Below are 23,504 nucleotides of genomic sequence, written 5' to 3'. Positions count from 1 at the left end.
TTTCTCCCCCCCCACAATCCTGCCGAAGGGTCTCAGCCTGAAACATCAACTATACTCTTTTCCATAGACGCCGCCTGGCCTGCTGAGTTCCTTCAGCATTTTGTGTGTTGCTTGGATCTTCAGCACCTGCAGATATTTTCTTGTTGATAATGAGACAATCACTTTGCTATTAACAAAGTTATTATGGGTAAGGTGGCATGGTAGTGTGGCAATTAGTGTAACACTTCATAACACCACTGATCACCAACTGGAGCTCAGTTCCTGCCGCTGTACATAAGGAGCTTTTCCATTTTCTCCAAGACTGCATGGGTTTCTCTTCCTTCCACATTCCAAAGACATACGGATTAGGGTTAGTAAATTGTGGGCATGCTATATAGCACTAGAAGCATGGCAACACTTGCAATCCTTGCTAATTTACTTTGACACCTACAAGCATTTCACTCAATGTTTCAATGTACGTGACAAATAAAGCTACTACTTGTCTTTATTATGTTCTCAGGATATATAAAACACCGCACAAAGCAGTGGAACACACACACAGCAAGCTCTCATAAAAGTCCCTGCAATAATAACCAGATCATCAGGTTTCAGTGATTGGTTTAAGGAACAAATAGTTATGACGTGACCATGATCACCATCAGACTTCACAACATCTCACTTTGTTTTCTTTAAGTTATTCATTTTCAGGATCTGATCCAGTATTTATTGCCCATCCCCTGCAGAGAGTGGTGATGAGGTCCCATTGGTGAAGGAATCCCCACAGTACTGTTGTGACAAGACTTCCAGGATTTAGACGCAGCAACAATTGCAAGTCAAGACGATCTGCAACTTAGACAGAATCTGGAGGGGAAGGTGTTCCAGTTCAAGTTTATTGTCATTTGACTATACATATATACAACCAAATGAAAAATTATTCTTCTGGACCATGGCGCACCCATAAAACATATATCACACACAGCACATAAAACAAGGTCAGTTGATAAACATAATTCTAAATACAAGTAGTGTGCAGCACAGGTAAACCATAAACTCTCAACAGTACAGAAAACAGCTCAGTGTTGGCAGGGTATTCATTAGTCTCTCAGCCTGAGGGAAGTAGCTATTACCCCATCTGGCAGTCCTCGTCCTGATGTTCCTGTACCTCCTTCCTGATGGTAGTACATCAAAGAGATTGTGGGACGCGTGGTAAGGATCCTCAACAATGCTTCAGGCCCTTTGTATACAACTCTCCTGGTAAATATCATAAAGAGAAGCAGGGAGACCCCAATGATCCTCGTGACAGTTTTTACTATCCTCTATAGGGTCTTGAGGTTTGATACACCCATCACCTTGTCCTTCCTGGTGACAGAGGTCATCAGTCTGGGAGATACAATCGGGTGAGTAACTGCAGCATATTTTGTTGGCGGTGGGCTCTGAAGCCACTGTACAGTGGTAGTGAGCGGAACATACATTTACGTTAGTAGTTGAGGTACTGAGCAAATGGGCTGCTTTGCCCTGGATAGTATCAAGCTTCTTGAGAGTCGCCGGCGCTGCACTCATCCAAACAAGTGGAGATGATTCCGTCACTCTCATGACATGCATTATAGATGGTAGAAAGACTGGGAAGTTACGTGAGTTACTTGCTGCAGGATATTCACCCGTTGACCTGCCCTTGTAGCCATGGTATTTCTACATCTTGTCTAGTTGAGTGTCTGATCAATGGTGACCCTCCCATCCCAAAGTACTGATAGTGAGGAGGTTGCTAAGTCATTGAAGATGTCTCATTTCCAAGGATGTCACTTCATGTCATAAATCTAAACCCAATTTTCAAGTTTAGCCCTAATTGCTACCTCCCCAGCACCCCACGGCATTCAAACTAATCAGAATTTTGGACACATTTTTATTTCAGAATCACAATTAGGTTTAATATCACTAGTATATGTCATAGAATCTGTTGTTTTGCAGAATCAGTTGTTACGTACCCCGTAACTGGGTTGCCAAACCAGCAGAAATGGATCACTCAGTTGGAGTCTGGATTACTAGAACTAAGAAAGTTTTATTAAAGAAACAAGCAACACAGTAATCGAAAGGATAATAAATGCAACAGTTCAGCAATGATAAACACACATGTGCACAGAATTAAGATAACAGCATCAATCAAGCTCTATCGTTGTCTAGGGGTAAATGACCAAATTTCAAAGTGACACAAAAGTTCAGTCCAATTTAGTTCAGTTCGCAGTAATCGTTGCCATGGCGATGGACGTGGGGGAAGGGAGAGAGAGAGAACGGGAACGACTGATCATTCAGACACGGCTTCCACTCACAGACCGGCGATATTGCTCACAAGCAGCAGCTCCCGGGCGGGTCCTTTGTGATGTCACCTGAGGGCACCGACTGTGACCCCTCCTCCAGATGCGGTCGATCCTCTGCAGTGAACCCGGCACCCAAGCGAGGGTGGACACACACCGGGTTCCCGCTGATCGTACCTTTCCGCCCTGTGCATTTAAGGTCCGGTACTTCCCACCGACTCATAGGAGGCGCACCACTTCCAGGGTCTCGTTACCTCGGGTGTCGTGTGTCGCCTTAGCGAAACCTGTCCCTTTTTATCCCCCTGCTGGGGTATCGCCTGTCCATCACTTCAAACAGTTCAGGGTTCAAAGGGGGAGCCGCTCCAGACAGCTCTCTCTCCCCCGTCCCTTCATTACACATCTCCAGACACTGCTTCATTGTTCCTTATCTCTCTCCTTCCCCTGAGGACAGGTGGCAGACCAACTGCTGATCTCACAGGACAGCTAACATCTATGTGCATTCTTGTCACACAGTACATTGCAATACATAATTTTAAAAACTAAATTACAATAGTGCATATGCAAATAAAAATTAAATTAAGTAGTGCAAAAAGAGAGTAAAAAAAGAAAAAAAGTGAGGTAATGTACATGGTGGGCTGTTGTTCATCCAGAAATCTGATGGCAGAGGGGAAGAAGCTGTTCCTGAAACGTTTAGTGTGTGTCTTCAGGCTCCTGTACAATCTCCTTAATGACAGCAATGAGAAGAGTTCATGTCCTGACTAATGGGGGTCCTTAAAGACTGATGCCACCTTTTTAAGGCATCGCCTTGTGAAGATGTCCTCGATGTTGGGGAGGCTAGTGCCCCTGATGGAGCTGGCTGAGTTTGCAACTTTTTGCAGTTTTTTGTCACAATTCTGTGCAGTGGCTCCTCCATAACAAACGATGATGCAGCTAGTTAGAACGCTCTCCATGGGACATATGTAGAAGTTTGCAAGTCTTTGGTGACATACCAAATCTCCTCAAGCTCCTAAGAAACATAGCCACTGTCATGCCTTCTTTGTAATTGCATCAATATGTTGGTCCCAGGATAGATCTTCAGAGATGTTCACACCCTGGAACTTGAAAATGCTCACCTTTTCCACTGCGGTTCCCATAATAAGGACTGGTACAGTATTCCTTCCTGAAGTCCACAATCAATTCCTTGGTCTTACTGATGTTGAATGCAAGGTTGTTGCAACACCACTCAACTAGCTGATTAAGGTATTATAGCAATACTTTAAGTCGCTTTTCAACAAATATAGAAATTGGCAGGGAATGGAGACAGATATACAGTTTAAATCAAGGTTGGCACAGATATTGTGGGCTGAAGGGCCTATTCCTGTGCTGTACTTTTCTGTGACCTACACTCAGTGGCCACCTGATTAGGTACATCTGCTCTTTAATGCAAATATCTAATCAGCCAATCATTTGGCAGCAACTCAATGCATAAAAACATGCAGAAATGATCAAGAGGTTCAGTTGTTCAGACCAAACATCAGAATGGGGAAGAAATGTAATCTAAGTGACTTTGACCATGGAATGATTGTTGATGCCAGAATATCTTAGAAATTACCGATCTTCTGGGATTTTCACACACAACAGTCTCCAGAGCTCATAGAAAATGGTGCGAGAAACAAAAACATCCCATTAGTGGCAGTTCTGTGGGTGAAAATGCCTTGTTAGTGAGAGAGGTTAGAGAGTGGCCAGACAGGGTTAAGTGACAGGAGGGGAACAATAACTCAAATAACCACATGCTACAACAGTGGTGTGCAGAAGAGCATCTCTGAATGCACAACATGTTGAACCTTGAAGTGGGTGGGCTACAGCAGCAGAAGACCACAAACATACACTCAGTGGTCACGATATTAGGTACAAGAGATACCTAATAAAGTGACCACTATGTGGATATTCAAGAAGTTGCAAAAACATCAAGAAAATCCAGATTCTTTTTTTCCTTAGGAAGCTCAAGGGAAACTTCCATAACTTTTCCTTGGTGTAGAATTCCAAAGCCTTCACCATCTATTTAAAGTGAATAGAGGAAAGTTTGAGGGGATGTGAAAAGTAGTTTTTCTCCCCCCGCCCCCCCATAGAGAGTGGTATATGCCTGAAATGCACTGCCACGGTTGGTGGTGGATATTAATATCAGGGGAAACTTCAAACGCTGTTAGCTAGGTGCACGGATGTAAGAAGAATGGAGGATTATGTGGGAGGGAAGGGTTAGATTGATAATGGAGTAGGTTACTATAGGTTGGCACGATATCTTTGGTTGAAGGGCCTGCAGTGTGTTGTACTCAATGTGCCCTCCAATTTTTTCTTCTTTTACAGCTGTGCCTACCAACCCCTGCGCTGAACAGGAAATAATTACACGGCCTGAAAACTGCACAGTATTTTATATTAACATTAGAGAAAACAAAGTTCCAGTGACATGGCATCAAAGGCTACGTTCGCAGCAGCATTTCAGTTACAGCGTGGCCATGTACTTGCACAGCTTAGAGGGAACAGTGGCTGTACTGTTCTATGTTCTGTGTTCATAATCCTAGATAAGATTCATTGGCAGCAAGTGAACCATTTCTCACAAACCCTGTCAGTTACACAATCATTAAACTGCTCATTTCTAGTTAACTGGTAACTTGGAAAACAATTCTCACTGACAACTCAACCTGTGTGAACAAGGACCGATTATTGGCATTGGGCATCTACTCAGATAAATCATTCATACCAGAACGTACAGTACCTGCCAGGGTCAGTACTTAATCCAGTTCAGAGTGATCTGATTGACAGTTCCACACAAGTCCTCTGCTCCCATCACTTGTGCTAAGCAAGTCTTCATTCTTTTTTACCACAGGCCACAAGATAGTGTAGTAGTTTATGCAAGGTTTTACAGTGCCAATGATCAGAAGATCAGGGTTCAATTCCCGCCGCTGTGTCTTGCTGTGACCGCATGGGTTTTTACCAGGTGCTCTGGTTGCCTCCCATATTCCAAAGTAGTATGGGTTAGGGCCCCCAACACAACCTCCGATTATGTTGACCATTGACTCAAATGACATTTCACTGGAGGTTTTGATGTACATATGACAAATAAAGCTAATACATAATCTTTTCTGTAAATGCATCTGGGTCTAGAATGAAAAAAAGTAAGACGTAGATCAAGCAACATCTGTAGAAAGAATTAATGTCTCTGATTGATTATATCTCAGAAATGGTAAAAATTAGCAATGCCTTTAATAGGGTGATGTGATGTCTGTCTCGAAGGGCAATGGAAAAATTTGCAGCACTGGAGTGTCCACTCCAGGGTAAGCCTGGAGATCTTGGGATGCCTAGTCATCAAGATCCCCCTCCCGGCCTCACCAATGTACTCCAAAGGAAAACAAAGAAATAAATTTGGCAACAGCTTGAACTGCTGGAAGGATGTTCAGTGATGTCCAGCCACCTTCGGGGTCCACTCTGGAATTTCTGTCTGGGTTTACTCCCATTGCCTTCATCTCTCCTGAGGTTGCCCGCAAGGCTGTGGGCCATAGTGGAGACAGAGAAAAATGGAGTAGGCTTGGGTGACCCTTTTACGTGGTAACCTTCTGAAATTAAAGATTGTATATCAAAACATACAGTGAAGTGCATTGTTTTACATCAATCAACACAGTCCAAGGAAGTGTTGCCATGATTCCAGCAACAACATAGCAAGCTCACAACTTACTAACCCTTGCGTCTTTGTAATGTGGGAGGAAACCAGAGCACCCGGAGGAAACTCAAGTGTTTGTGGGGAGACAGACAGTGGCAGGAATTCAAAGTAAATTAATTATCAAAGTACATACATATCACTGTATACAACCCTGAGATTTCCAATAACTGTGATTGAATCAATGAAATACCACACCCACCAAGGCAGACAACTGGTGTGCAAAAGACAACAAACTGTGCAAACAGAAAAGAAAAAAAAAAACAATAAATAAATAAGCAATAAATATCAAGAACATGAGATGAAGAGTCCTTGAAAGTGAGTCCACAGGTTGTGGAAATTGTTCAGTGATTATTCCCTATAGTTCAAGAGCCTGATGGTTGAGGGGTAATAAATGTTCCTGAACCTGGTGGCGAGTCCTGAGGCCTCTGTACCTTCTTCCTGATGGCAGTAGTGAGACCTGATCTTCTGATTGCTATAAAGCTATGCTGCATTGCAGCCCAAAGTGTTTGGAAAGCGAGAGGAAACTGCAGCACCTAGAGGAAACCTCCGCGATCACGGGGAGAACATATTACAGACAGCAGCGGAATTGAACCATGATTGCTAGCACTATAATGCATTACACTAACTGCTATGCTACTCTGTTATACACAGTACTGAGTCATGAGATAAGAGCTGAGGAGTAGGGACACTTGGAATAATTATTCTTCCAGCTCGAAAAAGATGGCCTGAATCACCTTTTTGTCTGCCCTTCATCTCCCTTAATTTATGGAGATTTTTTTTATTGCTTAACTAAAAAAAGCCAGGAGAGCATCGTTAGATGCCTACGTGAAAATATACTATTTCTTTTCACTAATAAAACCTGGTGCTGGCAATAAATTTCAACAGTGCTGAATTACAAATTACCCTTGTTGTTCATTTTACTTGAACAATGGTAGGCTTGGCTTGACAAGCTGACCAATCTACTTGTGTGTGAAGAGTAGTGGCGAGAAATGCTGGCAGGGTAAAGGTGCGGGCGAGAATGGGTGGTAACAAAGAGAGGATGTTTGCAGTTATAAAAAAGGAAATTTAAACTATATTGTAGAAATCACTAAAGTAAGATGTGAATCAGGCAGCAATTGTCATCCTTACTGATTTTGATTTATACTCAGTTGTACCAAATTGCTGATTTAATTAGTTGGGGCAACACAATGGTATAGATCTTAGACAGCCTTGCGCTGCTGAGGGACACCATCGCCTACGTGCAGGACGGGGGGGGGTGGACGCCTGCCTGGTCATCTTGGACCAGGAGAAAGCCTTCGACAGGATATCGCACACGTACATGGCGGACGTGCCCTCCAAAATGGGATTTGGGGAGGGAATCCGGAATTGGATTAGACTGCTCTACACAGACATCCGTAGCGCAGTCCAGGTCAACGGGTGGGAAACAGACAGCTTCCCCATCAGGTCTGGAGTCAGGCAGGGCTGTCCCCTCTCCCGTCTTGTTTGTCTGCTGCATAGAACCCTTTGCGGAAGCCATCAGGAGGGATGAGGGCATAAGAGGGGTGACGCTGCCAGGCAGTGGAGGGACCCAAGTGAAAACCTCCCTGTACATGGACGACATCACCGTCTTCTGCTCTGATCTGAGGTCAGTTTGCAGGTTGATTGGCACCTGCGAACAGTTCAAGCTAGCGCCGGGGGCCAGGGTCAACCGCACAAAGAGCGAAGCCATGATCTTCGGCAACTGGCCCGACCGATCCAGCGTCCCCTTCACCATCAGGTCTGACCACGTGAAGGTGTTGGGGATCTGGTTCGGAGGGGCTGAGGCGTGCAACAAGAACTGGCAGGAGCGGACTGCCAAGGTGAAACAGAAACTGGGACTGTGGGGAGGGTGCTCCCTGTCGATAATGGGCAAGAACCTGGTCATCAGGTGTGAGGTGCTCTCAGGGCTGCTGTACTTGGCGCAGGTCTGGCCCGTCCCCTGCTCCTACAGCTCGGAAATCACCCGGGCTGTCTTCAGATTCGTCTGGGGATCCAAGATGGCGCGGGTGAGACGGACCGTCATGCACAAGTCCCTGGACAACGGGGGCAAGAACGTCCCCAATGTCGCCCTCACCCTGATGGCCAGCTTCGTATGTGGCTGCATCGGGTTGTGTGTAGGACCCAGGTATGTGGGCACCAAGTACCTCTATGTGCCCAGGTTCTACCTGTCGCCCTGCCTACGAAGGATGGGTCTGGCCCCACTCCGGCGCAACGCCCCTGTCAGCTGGTTGTTGCTGGCATACCTGTCCTACGTAGCAAAGTTCTTCCAGGAGAACGCCTTTGACCACAGGGCCATCAGGCAGTGGTCGGCACGTAGTGTCCTGCAGGCACTGCAGGAGAAGGACGTGATGGACACAGTGGGGTGGTTCCCTGAGCAGACTGTCCAGTTCATCTGGCAAAATGCCTCATCGCCAGATCTCACCAACAGGCACCAAGACCTCGCCTGGCTGGCGGTGAGAGGGGCCCTCCCAGTCAGAGCCCTCCTGTACGCCCGGAACGTCGTCTCCGCACCCCACTGCCCACGGGAGGACTGCAGTGAGGAGGAGTCTGTGACCCACCTCTTCGCACACTGCCAGTTCGCAAAGAGGGTGTGGAGGAGGATGGACGGGCTAGTGTCATGTTTTATCCCCAGCAGCTGCGTAACAGAGGACTCTCTGATCTATGGGCTGTTCCCGGGGACGCACACGGAGACCAACATCCAGTGCTGCTGGCAGATCATCAACTCAGTGAAAGACGCTCTTTGGTCGGCCCGAAACTTGATGATCTACCAGCACATGGAGATGTCCGTGGGAGAATGCTGCCGACTGGCACATTCTCGGCTGCAGGAGTACGTGCTGAGGGACACACTGAAACTCGGTGCAGCCACCGCAAGGGCCCGGTGGGGAAGGACCACAGTATAGGTTTCTCCACCCGGGGGAGTGGGAGGGGTCGGTGGGCGGGGAGTATACCCCTCAACAATGCTGAACTACTGGAGTGCCACGTGGGTGGCTATAAATACGGATATGTACTGAGTATAATGGAAACGTATGTAAAGGATGAAAAGTTATTGAATGGTTTATTGTATATATTTATTTTTGAATAAAGTATATTTTGAAATAAAAAAAACACAATGGTATAGCTAATATAGCTAGTGCCTCGGAGCAAGAGGCTGGGATTCAATCCTGATCTGAGAGTTTATGAAGCATTTATCAAACCATACTGGGAGTATCGTGAGCAGTTTTGGGTCCATTATCTAAGAAAAGATGCAATGGCATTGGAAAGGGTCATGAAATGAAAGGGTTAATATACGAGGAATGTTTGATGGCTCTGGGCCTATACTCACTGGAGTTTAGAAGAATGGGGGATGAGGGAATCTCATTAAAACCTACTGAGTATTGAAATGCCCAGATAGAGTGGATGTGGAGAGGATGTTTCCTGTAGTGGGGGAGTCCAGAATCAGAGGGTACAGCTTAAGAATATAAGGACATCTATTTGGAACAGAGGAACTTCTTCAGCCAGAGGGTGGTGAATCCATGAAATTCATTGCCACATACGGCTGTGAAGTCAAGTCAATGGATATGCTTAAAGTGGAGGTTGATAGGTTCTTGAATAGTCAGGGTGTCAAAGGTTACATGTGGAAGGCTGGAGAATGGGATTGAGAAGGATAATAAATCAGCCATGCTGGAATGACCTCATTCTGTTCCTAGGAAAAGAGTACAGTCGACATTTCAGCCCAAAACATTGACTACACTCTTCTCCTAGATGCTCTCTGGCCTGCTGAGTTCCTCCTACATTTTGTGCGCTCAGATTTCCAGCTTCTGCAGATTTTCTCTTGTTTGTCATTCTGTCCCCATGTCTTATGATCTGTCAGTGTAGAGTTTGCACGTTCTCCCTGTGACCGTGTGGGATTATTCTGGCTGCTCGGCTTCTTTCCATATCTCACAGACGTACAGTATTACAGGTTAGTTGCCTGCTGTAAATTACCCCTAGGTAAGCTATGGAATCTAGATGGAAGTATGAATCTGTGAGAAGAGTAAAATAGAACTTATGTAGGATTCATACAAATGGATGGTTGATGTGATGGACTGAAAGAGTAAAATAGAACTTATGTAGGATTCATACAAATGGATGGTTGACATGATGGACTGAAAGAGTAAAACAGAATTTATGTAGGATTCATACAAATGGATGGCTGGTGTGATGGACTGAAAGACTGCTTTCCATGCTGCATCTGTGTCTCTGTCTATAAAAGCCAATACAAAGGGCAAACCCAACCAAAAACAGAAACATAAATTTAAAGCCCTAATTATACTACACATAATCAGACATCTGATTTATCTGAAAAACTCCATCTAATCTGTCATTACTGCTATGCAGTGGCATCATTCACAATGGGCAAACTAGAATTGTAAGATAAAAGAATACAGGAGAGTGTGGAACTTGCCTTCATAAAAAGACTTTCAAGACCATTTCAACTATGCATTTAAGGGGATATTGGATAAACACATGAGGGAGAGAATACATTGACTGGGATTAAGTGTAAACATTAACTCCGCCATGGATGGTCCCAAGGCCAGCTGTGATAGGAGGAGAGACCCAGAGCTACAGAACTGCCAACAGGATCTCCAAAGACCTCATCCTTGGGAGAGGAAGGATCTTCAACACCAAGATGATGGGTACACCTAGGGACAACTTGAAAGACTAACCCCAGGTAATCGGCGCAAGTAAAAATTAACATAATCTTCGCTGATTCTGCAGGCACCCACGTTTATTCCAGAGGGCCTGCAGTGCTCCAATCCCATGTGAAATTTACTGCATTACACATTATTGAACATAGCAGTGACAGAGAAGACTGTTCTGGGAGTCCCTGTGGATACTGGTGACTGCTTGTGTATGTTACATGCAGGCAAAAACTCCTACCTTCCTTATGAAAATTTTACATCTTCAAATGGTAACAGAGCCCTCAGCTTGCAAAGTCTATTAAAATACAAAGTCCTTCTCTTGAACTACGTGGGTGTAAAGTATTTCCCAGACTAGTTTGAAAACAGAAAAAGGGGTGAAAGATGTTAGGAGTGAAATATATGTTGCAAATAAATTTCATTTCTTACATATCCTTCATGCCTCTGAAGATTTTTCTACATACTTAAATAGGGAAATGGATAATGAAGAAGGTATCAACGAGTATGGGAGAAAGTAAATGTTGTCAATCAGCCATGATCATTTTTGTTACTTAGAGATTCAGCATGGTAACAGGCCCTCTGGCCTGACAAACACACCCCGCTCAATTACACCCACGTAATCAATTATCCTACTAACCCTTGCCTCTTTGGACTGTGGCAGAAAACCCACACAGTTATAGGGAGAATGCACAAGCTCCTTACAGACACAGGCGGGAATTGAACCCAGGTCATTGGCGCTGTAATAGTGTCACGCTAACCATTCAGATCGAATAAAAGAACTGGTGTTAAGGGCCAAACAGCCAATTCCTGCTCCTATTTTCTGTTTTTGTATTTTCAATCCACAAAGCACAAAGCCTTATTCCTCCGATGAAGGACATTTTATTTTATTTTGAGATGCAGCGCTGTAACAAGCCCTTCTGGCCCAACAAGCCCACACCACCCAATCACACCATGTGACCAATTAACCGATATGTCTCTGGAATGTGGGAGAAAACTGAAGCACCCAGAGGAAACCCACACAATCCCAAGAAGAACATACAAACTCTTAACAGACGGCAGTGGGAATCAAACCAGAGTCACTGGTACTGTAACAACATTACACTAACTGCTACACTACCGTACCGCCCCAAATATGAATTAATGCTCAACAAACGTGCAATCATAGCAGTACAATTTGTTTATTTATATTGATCAGCTTTGACCAGATAGATTTCTCCAAAATAGATGCATGGGATGAATTAGAGTGCAGTGTTGCACAACAAATATCTTGTATTCAAATCTCTGCAATGGGACTGGAACCCACAACCTTCTGGATCAGGAGGTAAGACTGCATGTTGCCAATAAGCCACAGAAGAATAGAGGACTTGAACAGGCCTAGATTACAGAAGTTACTGATAAATAAGGAGGTGAAAGGTCACCGGGGATGGCCAGATGCATAGTGCTGAAGTGACAACCAGGCTTTTTATATGTCAGCAGGTAAGAAAGGCTGAGTGGGCTATTCCCGTTTCTAAAAGGCATGGTTTGTGTATTAATGTGGGAGGTAATTGTGTAGAATTCCCACTACACTTTGTATAAATACTGCAAAGTTTCTTGTGAAACTCCTATAAAAATAGAGTTTATAATCAAACTATGCTTTGTTTACATTCACTTTAATTGAACTCCATTAAATGGTCACCTCTTTATAGACCTCTACAACTCATTCTCAGTATTATACTGACATTTTTATTATTTGCACAATGTCTTCTTTTGCACATTGATTGTGTTAAAGAATCATCCCTTGTAATAATGATCAGTGAGGCACAGAGAATCTGTACTTATCGACAAGTAACTTTCATTGTTTCAACTAAAAAGCACGTGGGTTCACAAACTAATTACCTGTGTTCACCCTTCTAGAATCCTTGATCCTCCATGAATAGTCAATGAAGAGAAAAGGTATTACCCGGGAAAGGAGCCAACACTGGCCTGGCATTCCTCATGGTCCCCATCTCCACGTGTCCGTGGGGTCCTTCTTATCCACAATAGTTGGTGGAGAGCTACCGCCCCTTGCATATTTGGAGCTCCCGATCTCCACGTGTCCGTGGGGTCCTCCTTATCCACAATATTTGGTCTCTGGTTGCTGGAGAGCTACCGCCCCCCGATATTTGGAGCTCCTGACTCTTATGGTGTTCCTCATCAATTGAACTGGTGGATCTCCATCCCATTGGCTCAAGGTCACCTTCTTACTGGTTCTTGTACAGGGGTACAACCAACATTGTTTCATGGTTCTGCTCACTCCAGCCTTGTGTATTTGTGTCTTTCAACTCTGGCTGGCCTAAACCAGTTAAATGAGGCAGCCCAGACAGAGTCTAACAAGATTACAGATTGCTTTTTTGGTAGATCTGGCATTTTACATAATAAGTAGCTACTCATCTGAGAATGTTCTCAGATTTAGCAGGTGATTACCTGAAACTTCTTGTATCACAAAATACTCTGCAGATGCTGGGGTCAAAGCAACACACACAACACGCTGGAAGAAATCAGCAGGTTGGGCAGCATGAGTCCTGAAGAAGGGTTTCGGCCCGAAATGTTGACTGTTCGTTTCCATGGATGCTGAGTTCCTCCAGCATGTTGTGCGTGTTGCTCAGATTTAGCAGTTCCTTGTGTCCACATTCAATTGCTCTGATTAGATTGTCCCAGGGCAAGAATCAGTTCGGAGTCCAAGCCCTTTATATGATAAATAGCTACTTATCTGAGAATGGTCTCAGGTTTAGCAGGCGATTACCTGAAACTTCTTGTATCCACATTTAATTGCTCTGATTTAGACTATCCCGGAACAAGATTCAGTTCAGAGTTCACAAAATGGAGGGAAACAAAGACAACTGATTTGTCTGCTTCCCCTGTCCTTGATTAGACTGTAGTTTCTTCAAGCCGAAAGTTGCCAGGCTTTAGTATTACATGAATTTTGTATTGTTTTCTCCTGCAAATGCTTTCAAGAAAATAAATCCAGTTGTACAGTGGATTCCGGTTAATTGAGACATACCAGGACGGCTGATCCAATCAGCTGAAGTTTCAAGGAAGTAGTTAAAAAGCATTTAAAAAAAGACAAACTAACATTTAAACTGAGTAACAAATTATGTATTTAAATGAAAACAAAACAAATTAGAACACCACCAGTACAACCAGTGGTTATCCATCGTATTTGACGATGACAGGAAACCTGAGTGGGAGTTTTTAAAAATGAAAAAAAAACTGTTGCACCAGGGCAATTCTAACCTCACGACCTCAGAAGTCCAGGTCCAGTAGTGCGAGTAGGCGTCACATCTGGGGTCTTCCTTTGTTGCAGTGTGTGACCATGATTTCTTCTTTGCCTTCTCATGTCCTTCGCTCTCCGTGGAGCGTTGCAGAACCTCTTTCCTGCTCGTTGGATCTCACTGTAGATCTCATCCATCCAGGCAGCCAGAACTCACTTTGCATTCTAGGACAGGCATGTCCTTATCTTACCAAGGTATGAGACCTGCCAGCTACCCTCAGACAGTTTAGCCTTCCTGTCGAAGTGGTGTACCAGGATATGGCCATTGTTACATGCAAACAGCTATTTGGAGCCGGAGGTGAGAGCTGAGTGTCTGGTGGGGCCCAAATGTAACATTCAAGATGATTGTCGATACCTTCAAATTCTTCATCAGAGTTCCTAACTTGAAGTAGTGACATAGTTTCATTTTCACTTCTAGCTGTTTCTGGCCTTTCCCTGTAAACTTTGATGCCCTGACTAATAAAGAACCTACCAACCTCCACCTTAAATGTACCCAATCACTCGCCTCCACAGCAGTCAAATTCACCACCCTCTGGTTAAAGAAATTCCTCCTGATCTCTGTACTAAGGTGATGACCTTCTATTCTGAGGCTATGCCCACTGGTCCTAAATTCCTCCGCCATAGGAAACATCCTCGCCACATCCACTCTATCTAGTCTTTTCAATATTCGATAGGTGATCAACAAGATCTCGAAGAAATCTCTACTCTTGTTCTCAAACGCTTGTGCAACAAAGATTAACCTACATTGGCTTCCTCCTTTCTTACAGCTAACATTTTAGTAACTGTAAAGGGATATCAAGTCCTCAGAACACCAACACCAATTTGTTGATAATTATATACTTCTAATGTTGATCTGGTCAGACAGACATGGATTTCAAGGATCAGGGAACCACATGGAATTGAGATGCCAATCGGTCACAATCTAATTAAATGGCCTTTCTGTTTCAATGACCCTCTTTACTCCTTGAGGATCCTCATGCCTAGAGCCATAGCACAGAAACGGGCCCTTCATCCCAACTGCTCCATGCTGATCCAAGGCCCATCTAAGTTAGTCCTATTGGCCTGCATTTGGTCTATATCCTCCTAAACCTACAGTTTATTGTATACTGTGGTTCAGTGAACAAACATGCTCATGTATAATCCTTGTCGGTGTTCTTTGCCTCAGCACAGAATGCACCAGTGTGCTATTCGGCCTCAAAAAGCCCAAACTCACACAACACCTGTGTATTTATTCTCAGTCTTGTCTGGGAAGGCAGGCCGGTATCACTTACATGGCATAATGACAGAGACAAATTTTACCCCAATGAACATCCATGGGCAGCACACAGCTTCAGCAACCTGGGTTCAATCCTGACCTTGGGTGCTGCCTATATGGAGTTTGTACTTCTCCCAGTTTTTTCTCATATTGCAAAGATTTACAGGTCACACAGTTAACTAGTTACTGTCAATTATCTGTGGTAGTGATCAGTTTGACAACTGGAGTACATTAATGCCTTTCTCAGAGAATAGTTTACAGAGAAATAAATGGGAGAATGGATTATTGGGAATGTTGTGAAAACCCACACCAAACTCAAGGTGCTGAACATAAGGAAATATATGACTAGTTAACACACACACAAAATGCTGTAGGAACTCAGCAAGTCAGGCAGCATCTATGGAGGGGAATAAACAGTTAAGGTTTCAGGCTGAGATCATTCATCAGAAGTGTTTATCACAAGGGGCAAGTCTACGGGGTGGGGGGGGGTTAATTCAACTGAGTCTGAGGAAAATTAAAAGGGGTTTCAGGCTCAATGGTGCCAAAAGCAGATTCAATGACTATGGTGTAAAAAGCTTATATAGATCATTTCAAATCCAGTGAAGCTTATTGGATGCACGTATACGGTGCTATATTGTTTAAAGCTTTCAATAGTCTGGGACCAGAGTACATCAAGAATCAACTTTCATTTTATAATCTTGCTCAAACTCTCAGGTCTTCTTCCACCCACCTCTTAAATTTAAACAGTGTCCCTCAAATGATAGTTGGCAGGTCAGGCTTTTTGGACTATGCTCCTAAACTGTGGAATTCAATATCCAAAACTATATGGGATGCAGATTCAGTTGATGCTTTTAAACACCAACTCAAAACCTAGTAAATTAACCTTACTTTTAACTAACACCTTTTTATCTTTGATTTTCATGTTTGCACTTTATCCCATTGTAAAGCACTTTGAACTACATATTCTGTATGAAAAGTGCTCTATAAGTTATTATTATTACTACAACTTTAATCCATGTCTGCTCTGGATTACACACGACTCCAAGCACACAGTGTGATCAACTCTTAATTGTTTCCTCAACTTTGAGGGTAACTAGACTTGAACAATAATTGCTGGAAGATGTACATTTGAAGACCTCTTTTGTACAATAAGATGGACTTTTGATCTCACAATCTACCTCAATATAATCTTGCACTTGTCAACCTGTACTGCACTTTCTCTGTAGCTGTTACAGTTTATTCTGCATTCTGTTATTGTTTCACCTTGTTCTACCTTAATGCACGGTGATCAAGTGATCCACTATGTATGAACAGTATACAAGACAAGCTTTTCATTGTATCTCAATACTTGTCACAATACTGAACATTTCCAGTGCAGTCTGTGTACAAATAAACAGTAAATAAATGTTTTGGTGTACTGTGGTGATTGGAGATAGGTGGAAGAAGACCACACTCTCTTTTCCCAGTAGCAGATAAAGCTGAGTGTTTCACTGTATGAGATACAAGAGACTACAAGATGCTGGAATCTGGATCAAAATAAAACTGCTGGAGGAAGTCACTGGGTCGAGTACAGTCTGTGGAGGAATATGGACAGTTGATGCCTCAGGTCGAGACACTTAAGACATCAACCGTCCATTACCCACAGTAGGTGTTGCTTGATCCACAGTCCCTCCAGCAATTTTGTTTTTGTCATAGAATTAAGCCATTCAGCCCTTCTAGTCTCCTCCACCATTTAATCATGGCTGATTTATTATCCCTCTCAACCCCATTCTCCTGCTTTCTCCTCCAATCATTGATGCCCTTACTAATCAAGAACCTATCAACCTCCACTATAAATATACCCTCCTTGCAAGCTCTCTTCCTGTCCTTCCACCTTGCAAAGAAATGGGTTAATTACCTAGTCTGGATCCTTGAATCAATTCTGAAAATCCTTCTTCAGTGACTTGCAGGTGTAAGGAGTACTCTTGCAAATCACCATCTGTGAAAAAGAGTGCCACACTTTCCATTCTTCTCCCAATGATTTCCTTATGTAGTTCCAATTTTCCAACACTGCACTTTTTGCCTGGATTAAATTGAAATTCCTGTCCTGCAGTTTCATATTTAGAATGTTCACTTCTACGTGCATATCAGCTAGGTATGTCATATCTCCACGAAGAAGTTCAATCTTGTTTCCGAAGCTCTTGTTGACTGAGCAAAAAATTCAACCGCAGTATCAAAAAGTTCAAAGAAATGTTTTAAGCAACAGCCTTTTGACAGCCAACACACTTCAGTGTGTAGAAGCAAATGTTCAAACTCTTCATCATTATCGTGGCATAACTGGCAAAATATTCCCCTATTTAATGGATGAGCTTTAATTTTGTTGATAGCAGATATTACAAGAATCATGCTTGAAAAAAGTCATTGGCTGAGGTTTTTGGCTGCGAGATGTTGATGATGAATTACACAATGGATTACAAACAACTTGGAATTTCTTTTTTCAACTCTGCACATATTAGAACAGGTTAATAAGAATGAGACAGAGACAATGGTAGTAGGATTGGACGCTGAGAAAGCTTTTGATTCGGTTAGTTGGGCATTCCTATACAGAGTGTTAGGAAGATTCGGCTTTCAAGAAAAGTTTATTAAAGTAATTCAGACTCTATATGACAGCCCTACAGCCCGAATTAAGATAAATGGGGACCTCTCTGACTCCTTCATCTTAGAGAGAGGCACTAGACAGGGATGCCCAATTTCTCCTCTCCTTTTTGCGCTATATATTGAACCACTTGCCCAACTAATAAGACAGAGCGAAATCGTAAAAGGTATCAAGGTGACAGGGATTGAACAGAAAGTGGCGTTATTCGCAGATGATGTTTTGGTCTATCTGAGTGAACCAGAAAAATCATTTATAGGATTGTTTACACTGTTGGATGACTTTGGGAAAATATTAGGTTATAAAATAAATGTAAAGAAAACGCAGGTTATGTCCCTAAGTTATACACCATCCAAAAAATTGCAGGATACATACGATCTTAAGTGGGAAGCTAAATCATTAAAATATTTAGGAATAACCCTGCCGAAGGATCTTTCAACACTGTCATAGGTAAATTATGGGCCATTAATCTCAGAGATAAAAGCAGATATGCATAGATGGGATCTTATCCCCTTTTTAAGTTTAAATTCAAGGATAAATACTATAAAAATGAATATTCTCCTCGGTTATTGTATCTTTTCCGTACTTTACTGGTGGAGGTGGATGATAATCAATTCAGGGAATGGGACAAATGGATTTCCCGCTTCATTTGGCAAGGAAAGAAACCTAGAATTCGATATAACACCTTACAGTTAGGGAAGGAAGGAAGGAGGTATGGTTCTTCCTTGCCTGAGAAATTATTTTTATGCCTCACAGATAACCCCTCTGTTATATTGGTGTAATAGGGAATATAAGGCTAGATGGAAGGAAAGAGAATTTGGATTAGTTGACAGTTTTCCTCTACAAGCCTCAATAGCTGACAAAGGATTGATGGCCCAGTTGGAAAAATTTAAAAACAGTTGGATAAATCTTACATTAAAAGTATGGCAGAAGCTGGTTAATTCATGTGGAATTAATAACATGTTAAAACTCTTTAGATGGTGTGCATATGATACCGAATTCCTTCCCAACAGAGGAGATAAAAGATTTGAGCTATGGATAAAGAAAGGTCTTACAACCTACCTCTCATTTATAGATAAAAGAGTATTACAAAGTTTCCAAATCCTGCAGGACAAACACGGCCTAGAACACAATGACTTTTTTAGGTACCTTCAAGTACGAAACCATGTTAACCAGAGTTGTAGATATATAGACCTATCAACAGTTGAATTAGAATTTTTCAAGATTCTGAATTCGGCTTGCAGTTCAATACCTAGTAAATCAGTTTCTCGATTATATAATGCACTCTCCCATGCTAAAAATGTAAATACACTGTATATTAAAGAGAAGTGGGAGAAAGAAGCAGGGTTGGTACTTTCAGAGGAGGCTTGGGGGAAAATCTGCAGCTTTCAATGGTCCGCGACTAATTCTTTGACTTGGAGAGAACATTGTTGGAAAAACATTATAAGATACTTTAAGACCCCATATCAGGAAAAATATAAAGATACAAACGTGACGTGTTGGAGAAGGTGCGGCTCCAAGGAGGCAAATCATTTTCATATTTTCTGGGATTGCCCTAAATTAAGTCTATATTGGGAAGGTATTCATAGAACATTAGTTAAGGTACTTAGGTCCCAGATACCTCTGAACTTTGAGACGCTCAATTTGGGGCATGTATTGTTTCTTGAACAGAAGGAAGATATAAAGTTGCTGCAGGCCCTCTTAGCGGCAAGTAAGAAATCAATCACTAGAAAGTGGCTAAATCCAATACCACCTACATTAGAAGATTGGCACGAAATTATCTTGGAAATATTTAAAATGGAAAAGTTGACTTACTCCCTGAGAATTCAAAAAGAAAAATTTTATCAAATCTGGAATAAATGGATTGAGTATATAACCCCAATGCGAGCAGACTTTAGATGACTCTCCTAATGATTTATGCTGCTCTTCTCATCAACACAGTAATATTGCTAACGTAAGCACCCCTAGTCTAAATGTCTTTTTTTTTTGTTTTCTTTTGGAAAATAGAGAATTAACACAAGTAAAGGGAAAGATTTGGGAAAGGGATAAAAAAAATGAAAAAATTAAGTAAATAAGTACATAGGGATTGGATAATTATGTCTGCGGGCAGGAGCAAGCATGAACAAATTAGGATATAAACACCTACAATGGTTGTTACATAGGCTTACATACAACATTTTGGTCCAGTGGAAATGGTCCAGAAGAGTTATATGGAAACTATTATTACTGTTTTTCTTAACAACTAATACCGTTACTTAGCCTAATAGATTAGAATTACCACAGTACATAATTATCTATTTAAGTATCTAATTTCCTTTTATATCATCTCAATGTGTACTTAAGAATGTATAAATAATTATAGTTTTATACATATAAAAAAATGGAAAAGGTTATATGTGTGAAAAAGTACATGATATTTGTGAATTCCTTATCCAAATAAAAATAAAATTTTAAAAAAAAAGGAATTTCTTTTTTCATAAATGCCATTAAACCAGCATGGTGACCTGTCATATATGACGCTCCATCTGTTGCATAAGAAATCATGTTCCTAATTGGGATATATACTTTTATCCTTAATATACATTCTGAGCTCATTGTAGATTGATTCTCTGTTAATATTTGTTTTTAATTTCTTACAAAAGAGAATCTCTTCACAAAGTTCTCCATTTTTGATCAGCTGTACCATATGCCATTAGCAACGCCTCATTGTCTTGCACAGTTGACTCATCCACTTGTATCCCAAATTCTGTTTTTTGTAGTTCTGTGCGTAGTTGATACTCAAAGTCTTCACTTATTTCCTCAATGTGACAAGCTAGAGTTATTACTCAGAGGAAATGAGACGGTGGTGAGCACTTCTGATACAACAATCTTTCACCAATTGTATGAGATTTTCCACACTTTACCATCATTTTGGAAATGTTATAAGAAGCATTGAGACCACTATCAAGGTCGCCTTGCACTCCATGCCACTGGACCCTGATCTGTTAAGGACAGTGTAGTGGCTGTCTGTGCATCAGCTTCCCCACATTAAACAAAGTCATGCATAGGCGTCCTCCATTAGTCATAGTTATAGTCATACTTTTTTGATCCCGAGGTAAATCGGTTCCCATTAAGTGTATAACCCTTTGGGCTATCATACTCAACTCAAGTGATCACATTTAAACAATACGAACTCAACCTGCAAGTTAACTTTTCTATTCCACAGGAGTTGGACTGTACCTGCAAACACCAGGAAGGTTATTACCCCAGCGACCTGGTGCATCTTGGACCAAGGACTGAGGTGCTGTAGCCGGAAGATGACAGCTCTTACGATGAAAGCACAGGCAAACTCCACGAACATCCCACTGTTTAATGTGCTGGTGTTCAGTGCCGAGGTACACTTGTATTGGCGTTGGGAGTGACGCTGGTGCAGGACGGACATGTGGAGGGCCCAGATCATCTGAGAGAGGCTGTGGGCAACCGAGGCAGCTGTCAGCTGAACCAGCACCTTAGAAAGGGTCAGCAGACCGCTGCAATGGCCGCAGAGGAACTGCTCCAGGGAACTCACTGGGTTGCAGGTGGCATTGCCGAAGGTGGAGATGTGGACCAGGGTGATGAGGTAGACGATTGCCAGTGTTGGGACCGAGCCAGGCAGCGCCCCCGAGAGTCCCAGCAGACGCAGCTCATGGGTGCAGAGGCACAGCTGCAGGGTGGAGAAGAGCTCAGTGGCCAGCTCCAGAAATGGGGCTTGGCTCTGCCCGCTTCTCCCCAAATGGCGTGGTGGGTGCCGGGGCTGCAGCATCGCCCTGGCCATGCGCCGCAGAGCCTGACACACCACCACTGTGCCAGCCACTGTAGCAAATGAGACCAGGATGTCGTTCATTGCAAGGCTGGCCTACCAGGTGCAGGACAAGGGGTGTGTGGGGAGGGCCTTAAGGGTAATATGACCTCTTCTGGGTGAAAGCTCTGCTGGAGGACTACCTTGTGCCAAGTGCCCTGGGTGAGTGGGGTGTGAAGGAGCAAACCCAGTTGAAAGAGCTTGGACAACTGTAACGAGGGAGAGTTAAAAAAAACCCTGAGCTGATATATCTGCTGGGGCATTTGGGGAGGCTAAACCCCCCTCCCCCCGTCAAGGGAAGTAATCCACCAAAAGCAGAGTTAAACCTTACTGGGTGAAATTAAATCCCTATTTGGAAGACATAATTGCCAACACGAGCAAAGTTTAAACTGGGCAAACTGGGACAGTTAACACCCTGCTGGGAGATTGTCTATCTCTCTGCAGGAGGAACTGAGACAGGTAAACTCTGGTTTACTGTCCTTTAACCTCAGCAGATTAAAGCCTTTGTCAGGGGTAAACTCCTACTAGGTGAGGGAAAGCTGCTGGGTGAATTTAAACCCTCTGCTGGGTCTCTTGACATAGTTTAAACCTCCTGCGGGTGAAGTTCATAAAATCTGTGGGGTTAAACTGGAGGGGTTTAAATCCTCTAGCGGTTAAGCTCTCTGCTAGGGAATTGAGTTGAATTTAAATCACCAGTCGGGGGTAATCTGCCGAGTGAGAGGGAAGACACCCTCTGTGGGGAGATCTAGGGTAAGGTTAAAGCCCCTGGTAGAGGTAACCTGCCGGGTGAGAGGAAACCTTCTGCTGGTGTTACTTTAAATCCGCTGCAGGGAGGGATGGGGTGAGTTTAAAGCCCCGATCGGGAGGAGGGGGGGGTGTTACGCCGCTGGGGTGGGGAGCCTCACGGTGTCCGCCGCTCCGTCTCTCTCTCTCCCCGCCGCTGTGACCGCGTCATCCCGCGCCTGCGCTGCGCTCCGCCCCGCCGAGCTCGAGCCGCCGCCGCCGCTCGCCCGGAGCCCCTGAACACGTGGAGGTGTTGGAGGGGGGGGGGGCGGCGGGACTGAAATGGGCGTGGCCTGCCCGCGGAGGGGGCGGTACGTGCGGCTATGAGCGGCCAATCAGAGACGGCGCCTGAGCGGGGCGGGTCCTCCACGGGGACGGGCTCGCCCGGCGTTGAGGACGGCGAAGGGGGTTGCCCGGGTTTGTGGGGTAAACTCGGTGGGTGCACTGTGAGTGGAGGCGAGAGGAGCCGTAGGTTGGGGTTTGTCACATGGACAATTACTGATGATGGCAGGGGGCAATTGGGGCTGTTGAGCACCAATCATTGGGTATGACAAGAGCCGGGGCAGTTATAACTGAGGTGGTGGGTGGCAGAAGTTTAGCTACGGGGAGAACAACATTGGAGTGGGCAAGAGCAGGGCACAGTATTGACCAGGGCAGGAGCTGGAGTGGTGGCAGTTGACAGGAATCAGGGCTGTGCACGAGCCCCTGGGGAAGGGCAATTCCTGAAGAAGTTCAGAGACGGGCAAATATGGAGCAGCGCAGCATCCGCTCGAATTAGGAAGTGGAGACACAAGAGACTGCAGCTGCTGAAATCTGGAGCGTAATATAAACTGCTTTACCAACTCAGCAGTTTAGAGACACGGGTTACTGCAGATGCTTCAATCTGAAGCATGGCGAAAAAAAAACGCTGGAGGAACTCAGCACGTCAAGCAGCTTCTATCAGAGAGAAGCAGACAGAGTTTCAGCTCAAGACCCTTTATTTGGACTGAGTTCTAAGGGGGTCACGGGATTTTTTTTAATGCTCCTTCAGCAGTTTAAGGTTCCTTTTTGCTTGGAAATAGAAAATGGAG

At 43.7% G+C, this 23,504-nt stretch overlaps 1 protein-coding gene across 1 annotated transcript in view; it reads right to left on the bottom strand.

Annotated features, from left to right (window-relative positions):
* Window positions 1–22,673, bottom strand: part of aqp11 (aquaporin 11) — a 30,786-nt gene extending 8,113 nt beyond the window's left edge. Inside the window, exon 1 of the mRNA XM_072264226.1 lies at window positions 21,054–22,673. Within this exon, the coding sequence (XP_072120327.1) occupies window positions 21,054–21,696 (643 nt within the window). The 5' untranslated portion in view covers window positions 21,697–22,673. The remainder of the gene's footprint in view (window positions 1–21,053) is intronic.
* Between the last annotated feature and the right edge of the window lie 831 nt (window positions 22,674–23,504).

The sequence above is a fragment of the Mobula birostris genome, chromosome 7 (assembly GCF_030028105.1).
Source record: "Mobula birostris isolate sMobBir1 chromosome 7, sMobBir1.hap1, whole genome shotgun sequence".
Classification (NCBI taxonomy): Eukaryota; Metazoa; Chordata; class Chondrichthyes; order Myliobatiformes; family Myliobatidae; genus Mobula; species Mobula birostris.
This window is presented reverse-complemented; position numbering and strand designations above follow the sequence as displayed.